This window comes from Emys orbicularis, chromosome 3 (genome assembly GCF_028017835.1).
Source record: "Emys orbicularis isolate rEmyOrb1 chromosome 3, rEmyOrb1.hap1, whole genome shotgun sequence".
In the NCBI taxonomy this organism is placed as follows: Eukaryota; Metazoa; Chordata; order Testudines; family Emydidae; genus Emys; species Emys orbicularis.
The window spans coordinates 60,501,247-60,527,903 of NC_088685.1; the positions used below are offsets into that span (position 1 = coordinate 60,501,247).

The following is a 26,657-nucleotide window of genomic DNA, read 5'->3' on the forward strand; positions in this document are numbered from 1 at the left end:
TACATGACACTTATAGTTAGGGCCCTACCAAATTCATGGCCATGAAAAACATGTCACTGACTGTGAAATCTGGTCTTTTGTGTACTTTTACCCTATACTATACAGATTTCACAGGAGAGACCAGTGTTTCTCAAATTGGGGGTCCTGACCCAAAAGGGAGTTGCAAGCAGGGGGGTCACAAGGTTATTTTACGGGGGTCATGGTATTGCCACCCTTACTTCTGTGCTGACTTCAGAGCTGGGCAGCTGGAGAGTGGTGGCTGTTGGCCAGGCCCCCGGTTCTGAAGGCAGCGTCCCACCAGCATCAGCACAGGAATAAGGGTGGCAATACCATACCAGGCCATCCTTACATCTGAGCTGCTGTTGGCGGTGGCTCTGCCTTCAGAGCTGGGCTCCCTGCCAGCAGCCATGGCTCTCCAGCTGCCCAGCTCTGAAGTCAGTGCTGCTGCCAGCAGCAGCACAGAAGTATGAGTAGCAGTCCCACAAGACCCCTCCAATGAACTTGCGACCCCCTCCCCCAACAACTCCTTTTTGGGTCAGGACCCCTACAATTACAACACCATGAAATTTCAGATTTAAATAGCTGAAATAATGAAATTTACAATATTTAAAATCCTATGACCGTGAAATTGACCAAAATGGACCATGAATTTGGTAGGGCCCTACTCATAGTATTCCGTAAGCTTTGAAAAAGAGATGATAGCTGCAAAACATGATAGCAGATGGCATCATTCATAGAGTAGAAGACCCAATAGACTGGCTTCATTCCTTAGTTGTTGTAGCGAAAAAAAGGGGCGATGTCACGGGGCGGGACTCACTGTTGCGGCACCTCTTGCTGGTCATCCAGGGAATTAGCATTTCCAGCTCCGGAGCGCCCTCTGCAGGCCGGTGTCCCGCATGCCGCAGGGCCCGAGTCCCTCTTGGACTCCAATGCCCCTTTCAGGCTGGGGTGCTGCCCCCTGGCAGTACCCCCACAGATCTGGGTCTCCCCTCCCCGGGGAATCCCCACCCTCTATCCCCACCTAGCCTCAGTCTATGGCCACTGCCAGTCATCACCTAGCCCCCGTTCCCTGGGGCAGACTGCAGTGTAAGTGCCACTCATCACCGGCAAGGGGGGGTTTGGACCTGCTGCCTCTGCCTACCTTGGGCTACCTTCTGCAACCCCAGTACCTTTCTTTGGCCTTTAACAAGGCCTGCAGCCTGGGGGGTTTCTATGCCGGAGCTCCCCAGCTCCTCTGGCCTTCCCCCAGCCCTGCTCCAGTCTCGGTACCATGCTTAGCTCCTAGTAGCCAGGCCCATCCCTCTCCACATCTAGAGAGAGACTCTGTATTCTCCTGCCCCACTGCCCTCTTATAAGGGCCAGCTGGGCCCAGATTGGGGCGTGGCCGCATCTGTGGCTGGTTCCCCAATCAGCCGAGGTTTGCTGCTTTTCCTAGCAACAGCCCTCTCGCATCCTCAGCCCTCTCCCAGGGCTGATTTAAGCCTTTTAAGGCAGGAGCAGGTGACCACCCCACTACACACACCCCACTTCAAGTTCCCCTTCACCAGGGGAAAGGGGGAGGTAGTTCCTATCTCCCCAGCTTCCCTCTCAGCTGGGCCCACAGGAGGTCCCTCTCCTGCCGCAGGTTTTCGATCAAGAGGAGCCACCTGCTTCCCTCTTCTGCAGTCTGGGTCCCCACCATAGGTCGTCCCGCTCCTGCGTGGGTTCCACTCTTGATCTGGGGCCTCTCTGCCCTAGACCCTCTCTCTTCTGGGCCCCTGGTCTTCCCCACCCCCTCCTTTGGGGTAGTCTCAGATCGAGCCCGATCCTCTGGCCTCCCCCTCCTTCTATGGGGGCAAGGCCATCTTTCTTGGCCGCCCTTGTGGCACAGGAAGCACAGCCAGTGCCTTCCTCTGGCCACCTCCGGGCTAGGCCTGGCCCTGTCAGTCCCATGAGTGCACTCCCTGCTTATGTGCGCAGGCTCCCTACAGACCCAACATGTTTGGGGTCCCCCGTTGGCTTCACAAGGGGCACTCTAGTCTCTCCACTGTTTGTCCCTGGCATAGCCCTTCCTTCAGGGCTCGCCTGGGCCCTGTGAGTCCCGTAGGGGCACTCCCTCTTCATGTGCCCTGGTTCCCCACAGGCCCAACAGTTCCTCTGCCTTGGCACCGGCCTCCTGCCCAAGGTGCCTGGCCCCCGATTAAACCTATGTGCCCTCCCCCACAACAGCTGTAACAGCCTTGCTTGCTGCTCGGCGAGACAGGCCACACAGGCTCTCCAATAGTAGTCCCTCATTCTGGGTCCACCTTCTGTTCTCTCAAGTCTTGGATCTGGGCAATAGTCCACAGTCCTTGCCCTTGCCCCTTGTATCAGAGGCGGACCATCTATGCCCGCGTTCTCCACCACGATGTCACGGGGCGGGACTCACCGGTGCGGCACCTCCTGCTGGTCATCCAGGGAATTAGTGTTTCCGGCTCCGGAGCATCCTCTGCAGGCCAGTGTCCCGCTTGCCGCTGGGCCCGAGTCCCTCCTGGCCCCTGATGCCCCTTTCAGGCCGGGGTGCTGCCCCCTGGCAGTACCCCCACAGATCTGGGTCTCCCCTCTCTGGGGAACCCCCAACCTCTATCCCCACCTTGCCTCAGTCTGTGGCCACTGCCAGTCATCACCTAGCCCCCGTTCCCTGGGCCAGACTGGAGTGTAAGTGCCACTCATCACCGGCAAGGGGGGTTTGGACCTGCTGTCTCTGCCTACCTTGGGCTGCCCTCTGCAACCCCAGTACCTTTCTTTGGCCTTTAACAAGGCCTGCAGCCTGGGGGGTTTCTATGCCAGAGCTCCCCAGCTCCTCTGGCCTTCCCCCAGCCCTGCTCCAGTCTCGGTACCATACTTAGCTCCTAGCAGCCAGGCACATCCCTCTCCACATCTAGAGAGAGACTCTGTATGCTCCTGCCCCACTGCCCTCTTCTAAGGGCCAGCTAGACCCAGACTGGGGCATGGCTGCATCTGTGGCTGGTTCCCCAATCAGTCGAGGCTTGCTGCTTTTCCTAGCAGCAGCCCTCTCACATCCTCAGCCCTCTCCCAGGGCTGATTTAAGCCTTTTAAGGCAGGAGCGGGTGACCACCCCGCTACAGGCAGTCAGACTTTTCACTGACCCCAAAGAGTTGAACAAAAATATCCAAGGAACATTTCTTCTTGCCAACAAGTAACAAAAGTGTTTGAGATTACAGGAGCTAAATTCTTCAACAAACTAGATGTATCAGCAGTGTTTTGGCAGTTTGCATAGAGAGAGCTCCAATACTTGCTCTTTAAATTTACTGTTTGACAAATACTGCTTTCTTGATTGCGCCTTTCTGAATATGTTTGGCACTGGAAGTATTTCAGTGGACAGTGTCCCGACTCCCAGATGCTAGAAGGTCTCACAGGAGTCAAGATGAACGTTGATAATATGATAGTCTAGGGCAGTGGTTCTCAACCATTTTGGGTTCGGGACCCATTTGTAAATGTTTATGGCCTGTCATAACCGAGTAAATAGTCTGGGATGGTTTTGGTCAGGTCTTACCTCCCTGGGAGGGAGGGGTCCTGCCCAGCACTCCCCCCACGGTGGCAGCTCCTGCAGCTCCTGAGCTATGGGGCTGGCTGAGCTTGGCTCTCAGCTCCAGGCACTGCAACCTCCAGGGTTGCAGAGCTGCTCATGTTTGGCCTCGACCCCCAGCTGGACCAAATTTGTGTAAGTGGAGTTCTGTCCTGGCTCATGAGGTTGCAGTGCCACTCATTCAAATTTGGCCTACTTGGACTCCTGTCATCATTACAGTTGGGACAAACCTGAGTGCTGCTGGGGCCCCAGAGATTACAGTGCCTGAAGCAGGGAGGCGAGCCCAATGAGCCCCATGGGACAGGAGCTGCCACGTGACCCTTTGAAACATTCTGGTGACCCAATTTTGGGTCCTGACCCACAGGTTGGGAAACCCTGGTCTAGGGCAGCACTGCTAATACACATGAGGAATGATTGCAGAGAGAACTGGAAGAATAAAAACTTAAAACTGAACAAGGCAAATGTCATTTTCAAAACAAATGAAATCACCTAGCTAGGAGAAAACTTAACCACAAAGTGAATATGTCTGATATTTCTAAGATCCAGGCAATTCCAAACATGCTGAGACCCAAAGATTAAGAAAAAAGGATTGCAAGCATATCGGGTTGTGTCCATTTATTCAGACCTATCTGTGCAACTCAAACAATTAGCCTAAGTAAACTTCTTCACAAAGATACAGAATGGACGTGGATGCCAGAGCATGAAAGAAATTTAAAGGATTTGAAGCATGTACAGGCCTTGGCATCAGTGCCTTGTTTCTTTTGGACACAGTAAAAGAGATCAGACTCTCCATAAATGCGTCAAAAGGAGGGTTGGGAGCTGTATTGCTACAGACACATGGGGCTGATTGTCTGCCTGTAGTATATGACTTCAGTGCTTTGACTGCAGCAAAAAAAAAAAAAAAAAAAAATGTGTAAACAAATAATAAAAGAAAGCTCAGCCTTGCATATATGGCTGTACAAAACACCATGATTTTCTTTATGGTCATAATTTCAAAGCTGAAACACATAAACTACTGATTTTTTACTACATAAGGAAAGGACTTGGAGGAGTCCCAAGCAGGATACAGAGATTACTTTGGAAAGAAGAAAATTATGATATCACAATGATCCCTTCTGGACTTGGAATCTACTAATATGATCTTGGTCTTATGGACATCATCTTATCATTGCATTGTGAAGAGCATACGTTGCATTTCTCACATATTCTAGATCACTTCTTCATGCAGTATAAGTAAATGTAAACATAATAAAAGCTATCATGTGCTGTGTCACTGGGAATATGGGATGAATTGGAAAGGGAAACAATTAAGGATGACACACCATATGCAGTAATACAACTGATAAGTAATGGATGGAGAAATCACCACTTCCCACCTGCATATTGCCAGTTTTAAAGGGAGCTTTCAGTGATTTCAGGACTAATCATGAATGGTACAAAAATAGTAGTCCCATACCTATCAAAATCTTGGGGGGGAAGCAAATAGATTTTAAACTTGCATAAATTTAGATATATTTTCACATTTGCATAAAGCTACTTAAATTCTATCCTGTAGTGTCTGATGGTGGACCAGCTCCTCCCAAAACACACACATGCCAATTAATTCTGCATCCTTCAGCCCTACATCTTTTGCAGCGCCCTGCCCTCCATTAGTCATTCTGCATACCTCCAACCCAACATCTGCCCTTGCCTTCCAGCACATCTCAGCTCTGTCTGCAGCTCTGGAAGTTCTTTTTCTTTCCCCACCTCAGACCTGGGGATGGGAGCAGCTCCAGAGATTCTTCACTGTCTCCCCCACCCCCCAACCTGCAGGCTGGCAGGAAGCACAAGAGCTCCAAGATCAAAGGGCTGAGTGCTCCAGCCCTTTGTGTAGAAAGGTGAAGAAGAGAGTTAGATGCCTGCGTCACATGCAGAGAGAAGGAGATGCCTCTCAGTGTAGGAGCACTTTTTGGTTGCAATTCTCTACAAAGTGGAATAATGGTGAAAAACAGTCACTCAGAAGGGGAGTTCCCTGTAAACTGATGGGTTTTTCCCACAGACTCATAGGAAGGTTGGAAAATCCAGTCAGTGGGGAAAACTCATAGAGTTGGCAGGTCTGTAGTCCCCACAGAGATAAGGAAAATGTTGTAAAGAATACACTAAGGGCACCTAGGAATGACTAAGTCAAAAGTGGAGCTGGAGAAATTGTATTCTGGCTGGAGATGAACAGTGACATTGATAGAATGGAGAGCAGCTGTGGACATAGTTGAAATACAGAAATACAGACTGGAAAGAATATCTGATAATGCATGGGACAAAATCAGAACAGATGTGTTTGCTCTGGAAAAACATGATGATAATGCACTGTTTTAGCAACTTGCTATAAGTAGTGACATAGAAAGGTACCACAGCAGCAGCTATGATCCGGCATGTTAAATCCATTGTTGCTTATCATAGAAATCCAAGAATTGTAATAACAGACAGTGGATCACAGGTCATGAACAGGGAATTCCTGGACTCAGCTGAAGCTTACAAATTTCATCATAGGAGGTCCAGTCCTAGATACCATCAATAAAACAGACTAGCAGACTATGCAGTCTATGTAGCGAAGAACTTGCTAAAAATGATGTAGGCATTTACAGGACATTCATCACTGAAGTATCTGACTCCTATGCAATTGTACCAGCAGCACCCTCCACAGACAAGGGTGGATACCAGAACCATGGTGGCTGTGAAGTGGGTTGTCTGGTGCTCTGTGCCCTGATTTGAGGAGGGAGGAAGGGATTCTGATCTTTTTCATGACAGCTGGGGAACCTTATCTCAGGCCTGCTGCAAGAAATCATGATTTGGTTCACAGGCTAAATACTTGATTCAAATACAATGTAGTAAAAATTAAATTGTCAAAGAAACAAAAGAAATACAGTATGTGTGTTAGGTGTCAGTATACTGCTACTTGAGTAAGATCACTGGCACTTGGGGGTCTGCTTCTTGTGTGATAAATGATTTATGATGCATGACCAACTGATCAAATGCCATTTCTGTTAATTATCACAAAAATATTAGAGAGATTGAGATATAAAAAATCCAGTAGAGAACATATTCAGATACATATAGATAACAGCTGAAACTGAGCATCTACCTGGGATTTAAATGTTATGCTAATAAAATTGTAGCAATATGTTAGAAATAGTAGTTTGGTATGTAATTTGTCTTTAAATAATTCATCTATTAACATAAAATCAAGATGCAAAATCTCAGTCATGATTTGAAAAAATAAACTTAAAAATAAAAGAAGCATATCTATTATACAACTGATGGATGCACATTTTTGGCATTTATTTCCATGTTTATCAGGTATTCAACTGGGAGCAGATTGAAAGTCTCAGATTTTTTTCCCCATTAATAAAGTCTATTCCAGATTGTTTTTTCAGATTTATGACTCTACATCTCACATCTCCCACTATTAAAAAAAAACTGTGTGTGTGTGTGTATATATATATATATATATATATATATATATATATATATATATATATATGTAATTTGTCTGCTTCTAAAATGTTAGTTCCTAAAGTTGATGCAGGGATCATACTTACGTATCCAAGTTATAACTTCACTTTGAATAGTAAAGTGCACACATTATATTACCTGTGTCCACTGATTTTAATCTGGAAATTGGAAATAGTAGCAAAAGTGTTAAAATTATACAGCTCATAAATATTTGAAATAAACTTCTTAATTAAAAAAAGGAAAGTTGAAATCAATAAAAAAGTGGTGAAATAAATTGTATCTGATATGGAGAAGAACGTCCTGTAAAGGCAAGTACATTTAAAATAATTACAGGAGACTACATCAGCACAATAACGTTAGCTAGCACTTAAATAGAAAATTTACCAAATTTTCTCGTCTGAAAAGAAGTTCAGGACACACATCTCAAAAGCAGAGGTTCTTTTGACATTCAAGCACTTGAAATGGGACTGCAATTGGCTTAGTTTTATTTAACAAGGCAAAATCTGATGCTTAGCACTAGCACAGAGATGGTTTTGACTGATGCCTGTGGGTAGATAGGGGTGTTCCTAAGGCAGGGATGGGCAAACCTTTTGGCCCGAGGGCCACATCTGGGTATGGAAATTGTATGGCGGGCCATGAATACTCACAAAATTGGGAGCTGGGGTGTGGGAGGGCTCTGGCTGGGGGTGCGGGCTCTGGGGTGGGGCTGGGGATGAGGAGTTGGGAGTGCAGGAGGGTGCTCTGGGCTGGGACCGAGAGGTTCAGAGGGCGGGAGGGGGATCAGGGCTGGGGCACAGGAGAGGGTCGGGGGGCAGGATCTGGGCAGCGCTTACCTCAAGCAGCTCCCAGAAACAGCGGCATGTCCCCGCTCCGGCTCCTACGCAGAGGTACGGCCAGGCGGCTCTGCGTGCTGCCTTGTCTGCAGGCACCACCCCTGCAGCTCCCATTGGCTGCGGTTTCCAGCCAATGGCAGCTGCGGGTGCAGCGCGTGCACCCTGGCTGCCCCTATGTGTAGGAACCGGAGGGGGGGACATGCCACTGCTTCTGGGAGCCATGCGGAGTGGGGCAAGATCCTGACCCTACTCCCCAGCTGGAGCGCCATAGCGGGACAAGCCCCGGACCCCGCTTCCTGGCGGGAGCTCTAGGGCCAGATTAAAACATCTGGAGGGCCAGATGTGGCCCCCGCGCCGTAGTTTGCCGACCCCTGTCCTAAGGTGTCAAATGCCAGGTAGTTTTATTCCAGAAATAACTAATAATGTATAGTTTATAGAAAAAAGAAATGGGGACACTTCTTTAAGTATATTATTTTCCAAAGTCAGTAGTGAGATCTGTCTGTGTATCATAGCGAACTAAAACATTTTATAGATGGTCAAGGGAATTTTGTTTAAAGGTTGGTGAATCTTGTTTGTTTTATCAAGGATAACATAAGCAGTTTATAAATGGGCAGTAGTAAGTGATATTTGTGATAATTACCGGGTGAACTGCACATCTGACCCCCCACCCTTTGGTTTCTCTGAGTGCATTCCCTCTCAGTAGTCCTAGATTATTACATAGCAGTTCCATAACCATGAGAAACTTAATTAAGGCAATGGGTGCACTTAAAACACTACAGAGGGTACAGCTGCAGCTGCACCACTGTAGTGCTTCAGTGTAGACACTTACTACAGTGATGGAAGGGGTTCTTCTGTTGCTGTAGGTAATCCACCTCCCAAGAGGGGGTAGCTAGGTCGACAGAAGAATTCTTCCATCAACCTAGTGCTGTCTTCACTGGAGGTTAAGTCAGCTTAACTACATCTCATGGGTGTGGATTTTTCACACCCCAAGAGATGTAACTATATTGTAGACGTTCCGGGGTGGGGCTTGTCCCTCACAGGGGTGGCTGGGAGCCAGGCCGCCTCGCTACACGAGGCTGGGAAGCAGTTCAGTCTTGCACGCCCAGGCCTAGGTCGGGCGGGCAGCCAAGTGTAGTACAGGGCTCAGGCCCTTAGGCAGGGGCTGAGCAAACGAACAGTAAGGTCAGGGGCTCAGGCCCTCAGGCAGGGGCTGAGCAAACAAACAGTAAGGTCAGGGGCTCAGGCCCTCAGGCAGGGGCTGAGCAAACAAACAGTAGGTTCAGGGGCTCAGGCCCTCAGGCAGGGGCTGAGCAAACAAACAGTAAGTTCAGGGGCTCAGCGTTGGCGTGAAGGTAAGGGGGGGGGAGAGACTGCCACCCGGGGTGGGGTGGCAGGGGGGACACAGGCCCACCCACTCCACTGTGTCCCAGCCCGGGGCCCTATCAGCAGCCGTCCATCTGCTGCTGGGTCAGTGGGGATCCTGACCGAAACACACTGACATGGGCTCGGGGTCTGCTATCCCCGGGCCACTTCCAATCTCCCCCTCCATGGGTACCTGCACGTCTTCAGCCTCCTCGGCTGTGTCCCAGACCATGGGCTCCTCAGGGCACTGAGCGCTGGGTAGGTTGGTCGGTTCCTCCGGACCCTCGGCGGGAGGAAGCTCAGGCCGCTCCTCAGGATACCGGGCTTGGGGCCGGCTCGGCCAGTCCTCCTCAGGATACCGGGCTCTGGGCAGGCTCGGCCAGTCCTTCTCAGGATACCGGGCTCTGGGCAGGCTCGGCCAGTCCTCCTCAGGATACCGGGCTCTGGGCAGGCTCGGCCAGTCCTCCTCAGGATACCGGGCTCTGGGCAGGCTCAGCCCAGCGGGAGCTCGGGCACCAGCATCTGTCCTCTCCCGCGGCCGGCCAGCAACTGAGCGCTGTGGCTTGGCCTTTATACTTCCTGTCCCGCCCCTTGACTTCCAGGGGGCGGGGACAGGCAGCGGTGACTCTGCCCACTCTGGCGGCTGTTCTGGCTCGTCCCTCCCAGGGGCGGCTGGGAGCCAGGCCGCCTCGCTACATATACCAATATAACTTTTCAGTGTAGGCCAGCCCAAAGTTCTATGAAGTGACAATAGTATTAAACTTAGGTACATAAAGAAGCCATTCAAATGAAATAGTTTCTTATACACCCACTATAAGGGACCAGGGCATAGGTGATGTGGCCTAGTGTTCGCAGCTGGGCTGGTGTCCACACGTCAAGGACAACTACAAGACATTAGTCCATGAGCGGAGGTCAAAGGAATCACTAGAACTAGGTTCAATAAGCAAGAGTCAGGGTCAGAGTCTGGCTGGGGACGGAGACTGGAGACCAGAGGTAGTTCCAGGCTGGAATCCGGAGGCAAGAGTCAGAGTCAGGCTAGGGTTGTAGACTGGTGATCAGAAGACAAGATGTGATCAGGCGTCACAGCAGGCCAGAAGTCCAGGGTACTTGACCAATCAGAAGGCTGCAGGGTACTGTCATTCTAGACCCTTTGGGCGTTACTTCCTGCGGCAGCGTGCCCAGTCTCTGCAGTGTTCCCTGAATGTGGCTGTGCCTGCCCTTCCAGTGGCAATGTGGGAATATCAGCCATTCTAGACTTTGCAGATCTGACTTCTAATCCCATGGATCTTTACTCACGAACTCACTTTAAGGCAGGGTCCCCAAACTTTTCATGTCATATCTCCCTTACCCCTGTATGCACCCTCCCCTCCTCCGGGTGCCATGGTCGGGAACCGGGGATGGCGGCGGGGGGCTGTGGTTCTCGGGGGTGGGGAATGTGGATGGGTAAGGGGGCCAAGGCTGGGGCCAGAGCTGCAGCTGGGCTGGGAGCCAGGGGCTGTAGCTGGGGACGGGTCTGGGGCCGAGAGTGGAGTCAGGGCTGGGAGTGGGGCTGCGACCGGGGGCCAAGGCTTAGGGGCAGGACTGGGGCCGGGCTGTAGTTGGGGCCAGCAGCCAAGGCTGTGGAGCCAGGCCAGGAACCATGGGGAGATGCCAGGGCTGTAGCTGGGGGCATGGCCAGGGCCGGGAGTGGAGCCACAGCCAGGAGGTGGGGCCGCTGCTTGGGGCGGGCCAGAGCAGAGCTGGGGGCAGGGCTGGGTGGTGCTCCCTTCTTACCCCCGCTGGGGGCTGGCACAGGCCCCACTGCACCCCCCACCCCCAATGTTCCTCTGCCCCCCCTTGGGGGCCGTGCCCCACAGTTTGGGGTCCACTGCTTTAAGGAATGGTTTTGAGACAGGCATATTAATGAATACTAAGAATCTGAAATTCAAAGTAATTCCCATTAGTTCTCTGTTTAGTTTGTTTCCTTTCCAGGAGAATGCAATCAGTACAATCTGGTGCTAACATGAGAAATTTTAAGTGCCTAACAGTGTTTCAATATCCAATTAAAATTATTGCATGAATTGATTAAATTTAATCCCTTTGTAATGCTTTTGCAAACATCATGTCACTAATGGTGCTGAAGTTTTGGTAGTGACATGTGGCAGAAGCAACGTTGGCCTGGAAGAATGCTTCTTCTCAGTACCGGGTTTACAATGGTGCAATGGTGCTCCAGTGCTGGCCCCACACTCAGAAGGGGCCCTGGCACCTGGACTGTGCCCCCCCCCACACACTTTACCCCAAGGCCCCATCCCACTTAGCCTCTTCTCCGAGGCCCAGCCTGCTGCTCACTCCTCGCCACCCCCTTCCCCCTGTGCGAACGGTGGGTGACGCTTAAGGGGGGAAAGGCCAAGTGGGGTGAGGCCTCGGGGCAGAGCATGGGCAGGGCCTCATGGGGAAGCGGCCAAGCAGGGGCGGGACCTTGGGCAAAGTGCAGCTGGAGCCTGGGGCGGGGCCACAGTCCAGGTGCTGGGGCTAGGGTGACCAGATGTTCTGATTTTATAGGGACAGTCCCAATTTTGGGGTCTTTTTCTTATATAGGCTCCTATTATCCCCCCTCCCGATTTTTCACATTTGCTGTCTGGTCACCCTAGCTGGGGCCTACAAAAGATTAATCTGGCCCTGCTTCTTCTTGGTGCTATTTTGTGACTTCTTTGTTTTTTGCCTTTTGTTGCTGTTTACTTACTTGGGTGAGATGAGATTAACAGGCTCAGAAGAGATCAGAGTGCTAAATTGGTATGTCAGTTTAGAGAGAGAGAGAGATGTTTTTTTCATCCATAATCTCTGAAGGTGGAAGATGGACCTCTTTCATCAGAGGCTTAGCAAGATCCAAATATCAGCTGTTGTCACCCTTTCATTGGTTGAGTACCTTCGTGGAAAGATCTTGGTAGAATCTTTAGCTCCTGAATATGCTCCTAATAATTCATATGCCGCAGGGTTGTAAATCTTCAACTTCAGTGCCCCTCACTCAAATTCGGCCCCTGCCACGTGAGCGCAGGACGAGTGATAGGGGCAGCTGGGATTGGGAGTGCTGAGCCAGGAGGGGGGTGCTGCTGAGCAGCCAGGAAGGACTCGGGGGCAGTAGGTGAGAGCCTGGGGTTGAGGATCCCATCATAAAAACAACTAAGCTAAGTGGGGAGTGTTGGGGGGCTGCAGGGTGAGGGGTTGTGGGAGCTATGGGGGGGAGGATGTTGGTGAGAGTGGAGCATGTTGGGGACTGTGGCCTATGGGGCTGAGATATTGGGAGCTGCTGTGAATGAGAAGTACATGAGGGCTCCTGGGATGTGTGTGGGGAGGGCTGTCAGGGTAAGAGGGTGGCTGGTGGAGGGTTGTTGGGGTATATGTGGGGTGGAATGAGCATTCAGGGAGGAGTGCAGGATGAGGAATGTATGGGGTGGAGGTGCTTTGCTGAACAGCCCCTATTCATCCCATACAGGGCTGACAGCAGCTGGAGCAGAACTGGAGCAAGGTCGAGTGCTGCTCAGGTTTGGCCCAGTAGCCCCTTCATCATGACAGAGGGACAGTTGGGCCAAATTTGAGTGAAAGTGGGGGGCTTCCAATTTCCACAGTGCATAGGCCCCAAAATTCTTTAATCACCATTAAGTGGTTACATTGATGCTTTGTGGCTGTCTTATCATGAATTTGGCCTGATCCTGCAAACAGCTCCCGGTGGGCAGACCCCTGCACCCTCCCAGAGCCTCACGAAGTGATTGGGGCTTAACACCTTACTGAGTCGGTGAGCAAAAGCTATGCTGTGTTCTTGCCAACTAATATATTTGTTCAAAAATGTACAATGTAAATAACTCAGTAGTAGCCTGTGTCTGCACCCACTCATTTCCCTCCCACTAAGGAATGAAGAGATTTCTTGGGTAAAATTCTGAAATTGTCGGGATTTTTTTCATTGACATCCACAAGGCCAGGATTTCACCCCGGGGTTCAAATTTGTTGCTATATTTATTATAATTATTATTTATTTATTATAACACTTAGGAGACCCAGTCATGGACCAGGACCCCATTGTGCTAGGTGCTGTACAAACACAGAACAAAATGATGGCCCCTGCCCCAAGGAGCTTACAATCTAACTATAAGACAACAGATGGATACAGACAGATGGGGGAGCACAATACTGGTGAGCACGTTAGGTAGTGGTCTGAGCAAAGCAGCAGCCTAACCGTTGTCAAGTTTTTTGTGGGCATCATAGAGGATATTATTATTTATAGTCGCACTGCCACCCGCTCACCCCGATCGGGAATCTTTTGTGCTAACTGCTGAAAAAACAGAGGTAGACACAGACCTTTCCCACAAGAGTAATTATATAGTGTAACATCATAAAAATGTAATCCTTTATTTACCGTAACTGTTGTATAGAAATAGGGTATATATTAATAACTGAGCAATTGGTAACAAAAGGAGCAAATGATGTCATAAAAAACCATATAGTAACACAATATAGTTTCTGTTATTAGAATTGATAGCACAAGAGTTGTACATCTAAATCAAAATGTATTAGGCTGGGGGGATTGGGGAACTAACTGTTTCCATGATATTCCATTAATTGATGCATTAAAATTAGTATTTATTGTTAAAATTTCCGATGTTTCAACATTAAGCACAGCCATATTTTTGCCTTGAACCTGAATTTCTATGTGAAATCTCTGATTTTCTAAGTACTTAGCAATCACTGAAATGATTTTAATAGAAAATGTAGGGCATTGTCACAGGAATTTAACATGTGTTGAATACAAAGTAGTAGAAACGGTGCTTTTTACTTGAATTCCTTGTATTGATTTGTGAAAATGGAATGACAAACAGATGCAAGACCTAAAGGCTATAGGATATTATGAACAGATAAATGGATAACGAATATGTAAAAGAACAACTCACAAGGAAACAAGTAAGGCTTTATACAGTAAAGAATTAAATTAAAGGAAAAATATCCAAATAAGGCACAGTTTTATACTTCACCTGGTTTTACACAAGTTGGAATTTGCATTAATTTTAAGGGTTAAGAAAAATGTCTCCAAAAAAGATAACTGTTCTTAATATCATCTCTCTTCAATATTAACAAGCATATGGATGATGTAACTTGGGACAGTAGAAACCAATATTAATGTTAAGATCTGAATATCTATCAATTGAACTAATATCATGGCATCAGATTTTAAGTTGTGTTCCCCACTGCCGGGCAGATTCAGGGATTGGGCTGACCTGTGATGCAGAGGGAGGCCACCTGAAAATTCTGATCTGGCATTTGGACTTTCCTTTCCTCTGGGTGCTAGTTGTGACAGTTTGGGAATATATCTGTATCAAATTAGGAATTTCATTGTGTTTTGTGGATGCCATTCTGTGTTTGTAACCTTCATTGTGAATGAAAGCATCCATTTTGTACCAGAGGCTTGATGCCTAGTGAACAGATGATGTCTGAGGACCTATCACCAAGCAATCAAGGGCCATTATTATTGAAGGGCACTTGCGTAAAGGAACAGTGGGCATCTGTTGGGAGATCCTTTGACATTGAATGACTATTACATAGAAGCGGACAAGAGGTAGGGGGCTGGAGCCTTGACCTCCCCGCAGCTTGCAGTGCATGGGAAAGAGGAGACAGAGTCAGTTTTAAAAGAGGTGCTTCTCTAAAGCCAGAGTTACACTACAAACTTTTGCCAGTTTCATGGGGTGTGATCCCTGATTGACATAGCTGTGCTGGCCAAAGCCCCTAGCGTAGACACAGTTATAATGGCAAAACTGCACTTTGCTGATGTAGTTTACTTCAGTCAGGGGGCTGGAATAAGCTACACTGTCAAAAGCAGTTTTGTGGTGTAAATTGCCTCCACTTTAGGAGCACTTTGCCAGTCAAGTATGCTGGTATAGCTATACTGGAAAAGTGATCTTAGTGTAAACCTGACTGAAGCAAGAGAGGCCAACCAATGCCAGAAGTAAGAAAACCAGCCAAGCAGGTAAAGGAGAGCGGCCTGGCCTGAGGTCTTGGATCAAACCCGGGACTCACAGAGGTGGTGACATCAGACTGAGGGGGTTGCATTGAGGAGTTTATTGTTTGCCATAAATCTGTAATTCTCTTGGGCTTTGTATGAGTAAAGTATCAGAGGGGTAGCCGTATTAGTCTGGATCTGTAAAAAACAACAGAGAGTCCTGTGGCACCTTTAAGACTAACAGATGTATTGGAGCATAAGCTTTCGTGGGTGAATACGACAAAGTGGGTATTCACCCACGAAAGCTTATGCTCCAGTACATCTGTTAGTCTTAAAGGTGCCACAGGACTCTCTGTTGCTTTTATGAGTAAAGTGTTTGTGGATAAGAAATTCCTTTGCTACGCCCATGTTTCTTTGCTTTACTGCCCACATGGTCCCCGAGGGGTGTAAGTGTAAGAGCTTCCACTGCCAGGTGGAGTCTAGGGGCCAGTGTATAAACAACTGGAGGCTCAGGTGGGCTATGGCCCTGGTTCCAGAGTCTAGGTGGCCATACTGCAGGGTCTCAGAGCCAAAGAAGGGTGTCATTCATGCGGTCTACACCTGGGTGTGCACCTGAGAGCTAGGAACAGTGAGCAATCACTGCCCAAACCCAGGTGGCATAGCAACCCGTGGGATTCAGTGGTTGGATCCAATCACAGCAGACTGGTGTCAATGTAGATATGAGGGTGGAGCCATGTTGTAACAGTTGGAACCTTTACACTCCTCTTTGTCAAAGTGTTGCACGTGGCTGATCCAAAAGGGTCAAAGAGGGTGTGGGGCATATTTCCCACTTATCCCTAAAGCAGTCAGCTGTAAAGGGGAAGGGTAGAGTTCACCCTCTTAAAGGGGAGATGCAGTAGCAGTGATCCCCTGGAACTCTGGTTGCCATTGGATTGTTTGAGGCACAGCGCCTCCCAGATTTTCAGAGATGGGGCAGCGCAGCATTCAGGGGGCAATGGATTAATGACACAATTTTATGTCATTCTGAAAACAAGAACTATTAATTGTAGGACCCAATCCTGTACTCATTGCTCAGGAATCAGTAGTGCAGGGGTTTTCAAACTTCATTGCTACAGGACCCCAGGAGTGGGGACCGAAACCTGGGCCTGCCCAAGCCCCACTGCCCCGGGTGCGAGGGGGCAAAGCCAAAGGCCCACCACCCCAGGCCGGGGGGCCAAAGCCAAAGCCCAAGGGCTTCAGCCCCAGGCAGGGGGCCTGTAACCTGAGCCCTGCTGCCTAGGACTGAAGCGCTTGGGCTTGGGCTTTGGCCCCAGGCCCCAGCAAGTCTAAGCCAGCCCTGACGACCCCATTAAAATGGGGTCATGACCCACTTTGGGATCCCGACCCACAGTTTGAGAACCACTGCTAGAATTTTACCTGACAAGGGGTGCAGGGCATGGTCCTGGAACCAAGATAAACTGTTATGTTCTTCTTTTAATTGAATGAGCAAACATTTTAACTTCCAATAAACTGTGAATCATAAAGCACTATTATTATTATTGTATTTGCCTTACAGTAGCACCTAGCCATTATTATCTGGATGATGCCATTTATGTGTCATAGAAGTTTTACAGGTTACCAAACTGAAATTGCAGAAGCTGATGCAAAGTCATCAGTAGTCAAAGATGTGAGAAAAATTTTGTTCTTTCTTTTTCTGGTAGCTTGAAAATAATAAATCAATTTGTTTTCAAGACTTTCTGGACCAGAGCTGGTGTAAATTGGCATAGCTCCATCTGACCCATTGGAGTTAAGCTAATTTACACCAACTGAGAATCTGGCTCTATGTATTTCCAATAATATAGAGATACTGGTTTTATCTGAAGTTTATATTAAAGCTTATTTTATAGGACTATTTTGATAAGCTCTGTACGGACAGGACCTCTACCCATTAGAAGTCCCATTGCAGACCATGTCATAGTTTAGTGCTCTACATAATATTATGAAACGTTATTTTAAGTACAAAAAATATAAGTAAAATAAGAGAAGAGCTATGGTTTTGTATGCAAATCTCTTGTATGCAATAGCTAGTGTAACTAATTAACCATGACTCTCTTATGACTGGGAAAAATAACCCAGAATTTACAATATCAGCATTTTTTCTTTACTTAAATACCATCTGATTCTGTAAAATAATGGTCTGGAACCAAGGGAACCTGATGGCTACAGCAGGTATGCAGCAAATTAACCAAAGGTTATTTAGAGTTGTAATGAATAATTATATTAATTAATGCAGAAACTGAAATAGTTTTTAGCCATTTGAATGTTATATTAAGGGAAATTTCTTATTACAGAAAAGCATCTGAGAAGCATGCTAATTTAACAACTAATTACAGTTTGAATCCTAATTAGACAGACAAAAACAAACAAAAAGCACTAACAATATCCGGATTTTGCTCACCCTGTTTGATTTCATTAATTATCAGCCCAGTTCATTGGAGCCCTATATAATCTTTTGTTAATTTCATATTTGATCTGCTCTCCTGGGTCATAGATCAGATACATTATATATGCGCAAGGGCTGCAAGACTGAAACACACACACTTATCTCCTACTGATGTTAATGGGAATTTTGAACGCAAAAAAATGTCAGTTCAGATGTAGCTGATACTATTGTGTCCTGTTGAGCAGAATTTATAGCACTCCTGGAAGCAGTGAAGACTTTTTTCCCACCCAAATCAACCAAACAATCTGTTTTATCAATTATGGGGAAAACTTGGGCTTGGTTACTCACCCCCTTCTACAAAAGACTACGGTTTGTAGTGTATATGTAGTCACGGGTGCAGTCTGCCCTGATGAGTTCCTTAAGGAGGCCAGATTAAAGAACAATGAAGTCTTATTCTGATTTACTTGTGTGTGTGTTGCTTAGAATGACATATTTACAATGTCTTTTAAAATAATAGGAAGTCACTATAAGGAATCCAGTAACTGTCCAAATTGTTAGGTGTATTTCCAGTTATGTTTGGTCCTTTTGTCTCCATCACTGAGGGACAAAACAAAAAACCAACAATATTCAAAGTATTTAAAAGTCTGGATTTTATTCTCATTTTAGTAGTAAGTAGGAATTTTCTGTAGGCTCATAGCTTCACCCGCTTTCATATATAAAATAAAAATCCTAAATTTGATTTGTTTTACACAGGAGTAACTCCATTGACCTCAGGGAAGTTAATCTAGGCTCACACTGGTGTAAGGAAAATCAGAATCAGGTGAATGGTGTCTAAGTAGGTGAGCAGCCACACATAAAAAACATTTAGTAAAGTATCCATATGAGTCTGATCCTGCTCACTCTTGCCAAAAGTACCATTAAAGTCAATGGTTTGGGAGGAGTAAGGACAGTGTAAGTGGGTCCCGGAAGTCCTGCCTCGGTAGGACAGAAAATGGAAAGGGAAATCTGAAATTCTATCTCCAACTCCCTCAGTTGCTCCCTTGGTATTGAAGTATCTGTAGCCTTTAAAGTCTTCCAGTGGTTTGAGGCATCTAACAGTAGTAGCTCGTGCCAGCTGTAATAACTGGGTTTCATTCTTGACTCTGATTTTCCTGTCTTGTGGTCTAAGACAGAATTTCAAATTTATTCAAGTGTAGCTTATGACCTATGAGTTTCTTATACCCTTTAAATGATGAATTTAAAAAAAAATCTCATATAGAAATATAGGTTGAAAAATATGACTCTTCCATTCACTTAGCTACAGCAATGGCCACTAGAGAGCTGATCCTGCATACCTGTGCAAGGTAATAGGATCATTTGCCAAGTGGTTGCACTTAAAATTTATTTTATTTGTGAAAAATTCTGCTGGCTTGAGAGAGATTCTCTATACTTAAATGGGCAATATTGCTAGAAATGGTGATGTCTCTCAGAATAAAACTGAGATGTTTCAATCTATGTATCCAGTCTAAAAAAATTCATACTCTTGCGAAGAATGTCTGAAAGCAAATTCTTTATCTCTTTTACTCCCTTGACTTAAATATGCCCAAATGGATTTTTTTCTTCAAAATGTGTGTGTGAAAGAGAGAAATTGTGCTTCTGACAGAAAAGACCTTGTACCACAGGACACCTTGAATCACATACAAGATTTCAACACACAATGAATTCCCCCCCTCCCCCACAGACACACTTACTATAGCTATGAAAACAATGAGAACAGTCATTCCTAATGGTAATATTGGAAATGAACTCTAAACAAAATGGGCAGTAACAGGCACCAGTGTGATGTTACATAAAGTTTAATACACTTTACCTTATTCATTATATCAGCAATATATGCTATGAGTTTCAGCCAAATGGTTAATCCCGTAAAATAATACTTCCGTATGGTATTCATGAATGAATTTCATACTTGCCTATTCTAGCTCAGAAGCATTAGAGGGGCCTGGACCATTAAGGAGAGCATATTTCTATGTGTATGAATCAGATTCAGGACATGGGATGAAGAGATTATGACAGTTTCAGCGTGTTTCCCATGCATATGCATACCCAGTTTGCCATACAAACTGGTTTTGTAGTAATTCATTCAAAATGTGACTAGATTTTAACAAGCAGGAGATTTTAATGGGAATCAAGACAATGACTGGAGATCTGCCATGTGCCCCTCCTTCCACCACTCCCAAAGAAAAAGTAAACTTCACCAATGGAATCAAGCGTAAAAAAGACCTAGATCTCTTCCATGAACACACAAAAAGTCGGAAACCTCATCTGACCACATGTAAGCCAGATTTAGCCATTTACAGCATAAAAGTGGTAGCTAAATAACTAAAATACCATTTCTCTAATTTTTCCAACCAGATTGTATTTCCTTTTTTCATTCTTGGCCTACAGGGAACTGACCTACAGGGAATGTGCCACATATTAAACCACTATTGGGAATTATTACAAAAAGGAAGTATTTTGCAATATAGTTAATGAATTTAATAAGGAACATAAATACTCTAGAGTGTTGTGCAGTAATTCTGTCCATAGAATTACCTTAGTGCTTGCTGAAATAGTGTAATTAAAAACTCCACTAACCTATCATATTAATTGTTCTTTGGATTTTTTTAAAACAAATCAGTGCTAGGCCTTTTCTGTTACTGTGTTATGCTTAAGGAGCTCTCATTTTAGGTTTATATGTGATTTATTAATTTAAATACAAGGATTTACAAAGGTGAAAAAGGAAGCTTCCAGAGGGGCTTGTAAGTACAGTTTAATAAATGTAATAAATTTAAATCAAGCTGACACATCATTTTAAGAAGGAATTGCATGTTTGGAAAAAGCTGTACACAAGGATAGGCAAACACAATACAGAATATATCAATATAAGGCCATTAATTATAAGTTAAGTGGACATTACCTCACACCACAAAACTATTTATGCCATTAGTTCATGTAAATGAGTCCCTGAGTTAACCATAGGAGCTGTCTGCAACTGACTTGCTTTCAGGAGTGTTAGGCTCTTACTGTGTAAAAAAAAAAAAAACAACAACATATGAATGATTTACTGGAAAAAAATCAAAGGTGGGTCAACCCTTTTCCTGCAAATATTCCTCTGTTTAATTTATTTGTAATGCTTGCTTACTGGTACCATACTAGTCCTCATCCTGTAAGGATAACATTAATTGGTTGACATAGAACAGCTTTATTCTGAACAGAGAAATGTTTTCACCTGCCAAATAAAATATAACTTTCATCCTTCATTTCTTGATAAACTGCTTAATAAGTTCCTTCAAATACTTTTCTCTTCCCTTTGCAAGTTAACCAAACTCTCATTTAATCATTTTAAAACCAGTATACCATATCAATGACATTTTGCGAGTAAATCTAAATGAAGATTATAATACCATGCCTGAATTTAGTGCACTATTTCACATTATGTCTTTGAATTCAGGTCACTTTAAGAAATAGTGGGCCAAATTCTACTTAGTTAAACTGCTGCAACGCCACTGACTTCACTGGTGTAACTGAAAGCAGAATTTGGCCTGCTGCCGTATGTGCTGCAAATATAGGCTGAAACTTTTGAAATGTGTAGACAATTGAAAGACAATTTCAACTTGAAAGTAAAGAAAGCAAGGCCAGATTTTCAAAGGTTTTACAAACACAGTTGTATGTGGAAAACTTACACACAATTTGCACATGCATTTTCTGGGACACAAACTGTGTATGCCATTGGCCAGTTATGGTCACTTCCCTTACCTGACTTTAATGAGAGCAGGAACCAGCCCTAAATCAGCAGGACAATACTGCTAACACATGCTGCACCAGATGAGCACATGGGGGTTTTATCTCAGACTGGTACAGAATAAAACTGTGTTTCCTGAATTCCTATGTGTGGCCTAAATTATTTCACATGCATATCATTACCATGGAGTAAAATGAGAATGTGCCTGCCAGAATACTAAGCTTTCAAAATCAGAGCCCAGTTTTGAATATGTATATGATTGGGTAACTTGTAAAATCACCTGGGGCCTGATTGTGGAACTTTGAAAGTCACTGAGAGTTTTGCCATTGACATTTATGGTGCAGGACTGGACACTTAATTCTTTCACATGAAATAGCTGACTTTAGAAGATATTTAGTGATGCACAGATCAGGATTGTGCCCTTAATAGGGAAACTTTTGGGTGTTTGTATTTACTGTATGGACATGCAAGTCCTAGTATTTTGATGCCATACAGAGCCAGTTTGGTTTGATTCAGGAAAAGGAATACAGTTGCATTAGATGAATTGACTCGTCAGGCATAATTGTCAAGTATTTCTTGCTATTTTGTTTCTGGAGCCTGCAACAGACATGTCTCTTATTTTCCCTTTCCAGGAGTTTGTCATGATTGTTGTGTTTGGTTTCGAATATATCATTCGCATCTGGTCAGCTGGCTGCTGTTGTCGCTACCGAGGATGGCAAGGAAGATTGCGATTTGCGAGGAAACCATTCTGTGTAATAGGTGAGTTTCCCAATTAATTTCAATGTAAATTCCAAAAGTTACAACCTAGCCATCACAGGTTGGCTGATTTCTTGCACACATCATAGCAGATTCAGTTTATTTACTTGATTTTACTGTAATTCTTTAAAAAATGTCTGATTTGGAACCAACAAGTTGGTGCAATAGTGAACCTGTGTAACAGCAGGATCTCAGCTTCATTACCCTCATCCTCTGACCTCATTGTTCTCTCCAGTTGCAATTTGCAGGGCCGGTGCAACCACTAGGCAAACTAGGCGGGCGCCTAGTGGTTGAGGGTGCCTAAAAGCCCGCTCAGGCGAGGAGGTGGAGTGGAGGTGAGCTGGGGCGGGGGGGCGCAGGGAGGGCCACCCGCAATAACAGGGGGGGCGCATAGGGGAACTGCTCCCCACCCCAGATCACCTCCACTCTGCCTCCTCTGCTGAGCACACAGCCCCCGCTCTAATTCTCCTCCAATCGGCGCCGCAAGCCTGGGAGGGGAGGAGAATTAGAGCGGCGCCGGCTTGCTCAGCAGAGGAGGCGGAGCGGAGGTGAGCTCGGGCGGGCTCCCCGGGCGGGGTTAGCTGCCACGGAGGGGGGCGCTCCCCAGGTGGGGTTAGCTGCAGAGAGGGGGGTAGCTGCTGTGGGGGTGGCTCCCCGGGCGGGGGGGGGGCGGCGGGCTGGGTTAGCTGCCGCGGTGGGCGGGGTTAGCTGCTGCGGGGGGGGCTCCTCTGGTGGGAGGGGCGGGAGAGCGTGGTTAGCTGCCGGGGGGGGCGGGTTTATCTGGGTGGGGGGGTGGCGCAAGGTGGAAGTTTCGCCTAGGGCGTGAAACTTCCTTGCACCGGCCCTGGCTATTTGCACTCACTTGTTGCATCGCATTTAAATTAGATTATAAACAGGAGACATACCTGCCTGTGTTTGTACAGCACCTGACACCAGGGTTCCCCAACCTGATTGCAGTAGCACCCAAAGGCCCCAATGCAAATAACAAATAATTTCACCATCAGTTGCAGTGGGGCTGTAATGAGGGAAATATGAGTAGGTGGCGTTCCCAAAACCTTCCCAAAAGAGTCATTTTTGTTGAAGCTGTGATGTTTAGAATGCGAGAGCAGCCAATATTAACCATGCTGCAGGTTCCTTACAAATACACTAACCAAGATAAGTGTGGGTGTGTCAGGTAAAAGTTGATTGGGAGAGTATAGAGAAGGTCACAGTGGGTTTCTACCATTTTGCATTACTCAGAGGTGTATCATCTATAAAGACATCATTATTAAGCATTTTATGGTAATTCCTGTAATTATCAATTGTAAGGGCTGTTTTTCCAATAATTACAGTAGAACTTTGAGTCCCATATCCAAACCATGGTTAGCCAGATCTAATGTGACCTTAGGGAACAACATGTCCCCTGAGGCTTACTGCACAGTTGGCTAAAGAGGAAAGTAGGGAGAGGAAATTACCTGTTTCCCCAAGGCCAACTGGCTGAAGAGGAGACAGAAGGTACTTGTGCAGGGCCAGCTCCAGGCACCAGCTTAACAAGCAGGTGCTTGGGGTGGCCAAGGGAGAGGGGCGGCACCTGCGGCAATTCAGGGGCGGCAGGTCCCTCACTCCCTCTAGGAGCGAAGGACCTGCCGCTGAACTGCCGCCGCCGATCGCGGCTTTTTTTTTTTTTTTCCCAATTGCTGCCGCCGATCGCGATCGCGGGGTTTTTTTTTGTTTGTTTTTTTTTTGCTTGGGGCGGCAGAAATGCTGGAGCCGGCCCTGTACTTGTGTGTAGGAACTCCACTCTCTCCTGCCTTCACCAGGCAGCCGTCATTGGGGAAGCCAGCCCCTCAGACATTCCCTCTCCCTGCGTTCAGCCATATGACTCCCCTGATTAATCAAACCCAGGGGTATTTGCAGGTTTTTGGAGCACTTTCTAGTCATCAAGGTTCTACTGTACATAATTCAAGATAACAGAACCAGACAGTTCAGCACAGGTGGTTTATTAACCATAAAATAAGTCAAACATTTAAATAGCAGAAACATGTAACATTCCAGATTACTTGCTGCAGTCCTAGAACTCTTTGTTTGGAGATAGCCACAATTTGTTCAATCCAGCTTCAGTTTATCTTCAGTTTTCTTTCCTCCTACTGTGTGCAAGCCTTTTGCTGGTAACTAACTTCATTTTGGAGGTGTTAATTCCTTGCATAAAAGAAGTTAGTTAAGGGACACAATCATGCAATATAACTTCTTCCTTTAAGTTATATATCCAAACCTGTGTTACTTATGAACCTGTCAATAATTAAAGAAGGCCAGATCATGGCCCATTCTGGGCACTAACCCAAAAGAGTAAGGGGGCCATAAAGCACCCCATGTACCCATGCACCATAATGCAGCTTCCAGTTCCTGGTGGGTAGCATGCTCCACAGTGCTGCTGTGTCCCCTCTGCGTGCCAAAGAGCAGGAAGGAGTGAGGAGTGAATATAGCTTTGACTCCGACCCCTGGCGGTGTATCTACACCAGCATATCAGGGAGCACACTCTCTGGCAGTCAGTCTCCTGGGCCATTCTAGGAGCAACACTACAACATAGACCCCATTGCGTGGGGCTAGGTCACAATCTAGACCAGAATTTTAAGCAATTGTTATAGACTTTTCACTGTTTTCACTGGTTGTTTCTTGCTCTTCACTTGTTTCTAACTATTAAACTGGCCCCATTTGTTCCTATCTCTGCTTTTTCTCATGGTCTGCAGTATTCTCATGCTTCATGCCTCATGCTGCAGCATTTAAAAAATGAACTAATGGGAAAAAAATGTAATGAATACCTTTCTATTTGTTAGCATTTGTAAAATGTTTTTCCTGGGGCGGGACTCTAAATATTGGGCCTAAACTATTTGACAGTATTGCTCTAAATACTTAGCAGTTTTCCTTTATGGGTTATTTTATTTTTACTTTTTGGATCACTTGAAAACTAGAATTCTTTTCTATTTTTTTTAAATAGGTCTAATTATGTTGTGTCATATAGCTTTATAAGCTGAACTCCCCATTAAAGTCAATGTAGAGTTCCTCTAAAATCCCATGACCAGATTTGGCTTTTTGTTATTTAATCCTTATTTACAGTTTATTCATTCTACTTCCCATTTCAATGTAATAGTGATATCTTTACAGCCATAGTCTGTTTGCCCTTAATTTAACTTGCCGGTATATCCTCAGCAGATCTAACTATTTTTGCAGTCAAACACAATTACTTAGGTCAGTGGCCTAAGAGGTGGAAATAAATGTTTGAATTACCAAAAAGGTCAAGTTCAGAGAGCCTTTGTTTTTTTCAGCTTTCATTAATGACCTATCAGTGTGTAAGGCCAATACTTACAATAATAAGCCTATGATGTCAGTAAGTCTGACAAGTTAGTTTACGAACAACTCTGTGTGCTCCTTGGTAAGAAAAGATACATCAGTACATGTTGGTTAGCTTTGCACCCTACTTGTTGTCTCAGAGGAAATGGGAAATAGAATTGTGCTATTCATCCTGGTTGTGTATTTTGTGTTAGATTGAGAGCTGCCTGCTATCCCTTATTTTACCTAATTACTCCTTGGCCAGCATATCTCATCCACAGAGCACACAAGCGCTGACCCATGTACTAGGCATATCAATTTGAAGCTGGAATTTCAGCACTGCAAAGGAATGTTGCCATGTTGTTCTGTAGAGGTATGGAAGCTGTTCCATACCACTGATCATTTTTGTTGTCCTTTTCTGTACCTTTTTCAATTCCAATATATCTTTTTTGAGATGTGGCAACCAGATCTGCATGCAGTATTCAAGATGTGGGCATATCTAGGACACATTTACCCTAGGATGTTGCAGCGCCACAAAACAGAAAAATCTTAGCCACTGCAAAATTACATAATTTTCATTAAAAGTCAATAGGAACAAATCTGTGTTTGTGCAGCACCTAGCACAATAGAGTCTTGTCCATGACTGGGGCTCCTAGGTGCTATTGCAATATTTAAAAAAAGAAATAAGAATAATAGCAAGAAACTATCAGTTCTGTTAGACAATTCATTGACATTCCAAAACAAAAAGTGCACTTGAATGGCAAAAATACACTTCTTCCTTTAAAAAGGCATTGGCTTTGTAGCTAGCATAGGGAAGGATGGTGTAGTTATTAGAGCTGGGCGAAATGTTTTTTGGAAAAATAATTTACTTGTTGAAAAATGCAGTTTCAGTCAACCCAAAACTATTTGTAAATTTGATCCTATAAATTCATCTGGGAAAAACTTTTCCAGGGCCAGATTCAGAGTGTGAGCATCCCCATTCCTCCCTTTAACCTTTAGCACAGTGATTAAGGCACTTGGGATGTGGAAGACCCAGGGTTTGAATCCCCATTCTGGAACAGGAACTTGAACACAGATCTACTCCTCCCATATGAGTACCTCCACCACTAGCCTGTAGGGTATTCTGTGGGGGTTGCTCTCAGTCTCTCTTGTTGAAACCATTTCACTTTGAGTACATATTAGAGCAGAGACTT

The 26,657-nt window shown here is 45.7% G+C and overlaps 1 protein-coding gene across 5 annotated transcripts in view; it reads left to right on the top strand.

Moving 5' to 3' along the window:
• The window catches only part of KCNQ5 (potassium voltage-gated channel subfamily Q member 5), a 509,367-nt gene that overhangs the window by 374,105 nt on the left and 108,605 nt on the right, over nucleotides 1-26,657 (top strand). For all 5 annotated transcript variants that reach the window (XM_065400732.1, XM_065400734.1, XM_065400737.1 and 2 more), the window contains exon 3: nucleotides 22,035-22,161. In XM_065400732.1, the coding sequence (XP_065256804.1) occupies nucleotides 22,035-22,161 (127 nt within the window). The remainder of the gene's footprint in view (nucleotides 1-22,034; nucleotides 22,162-26,657) is intronic.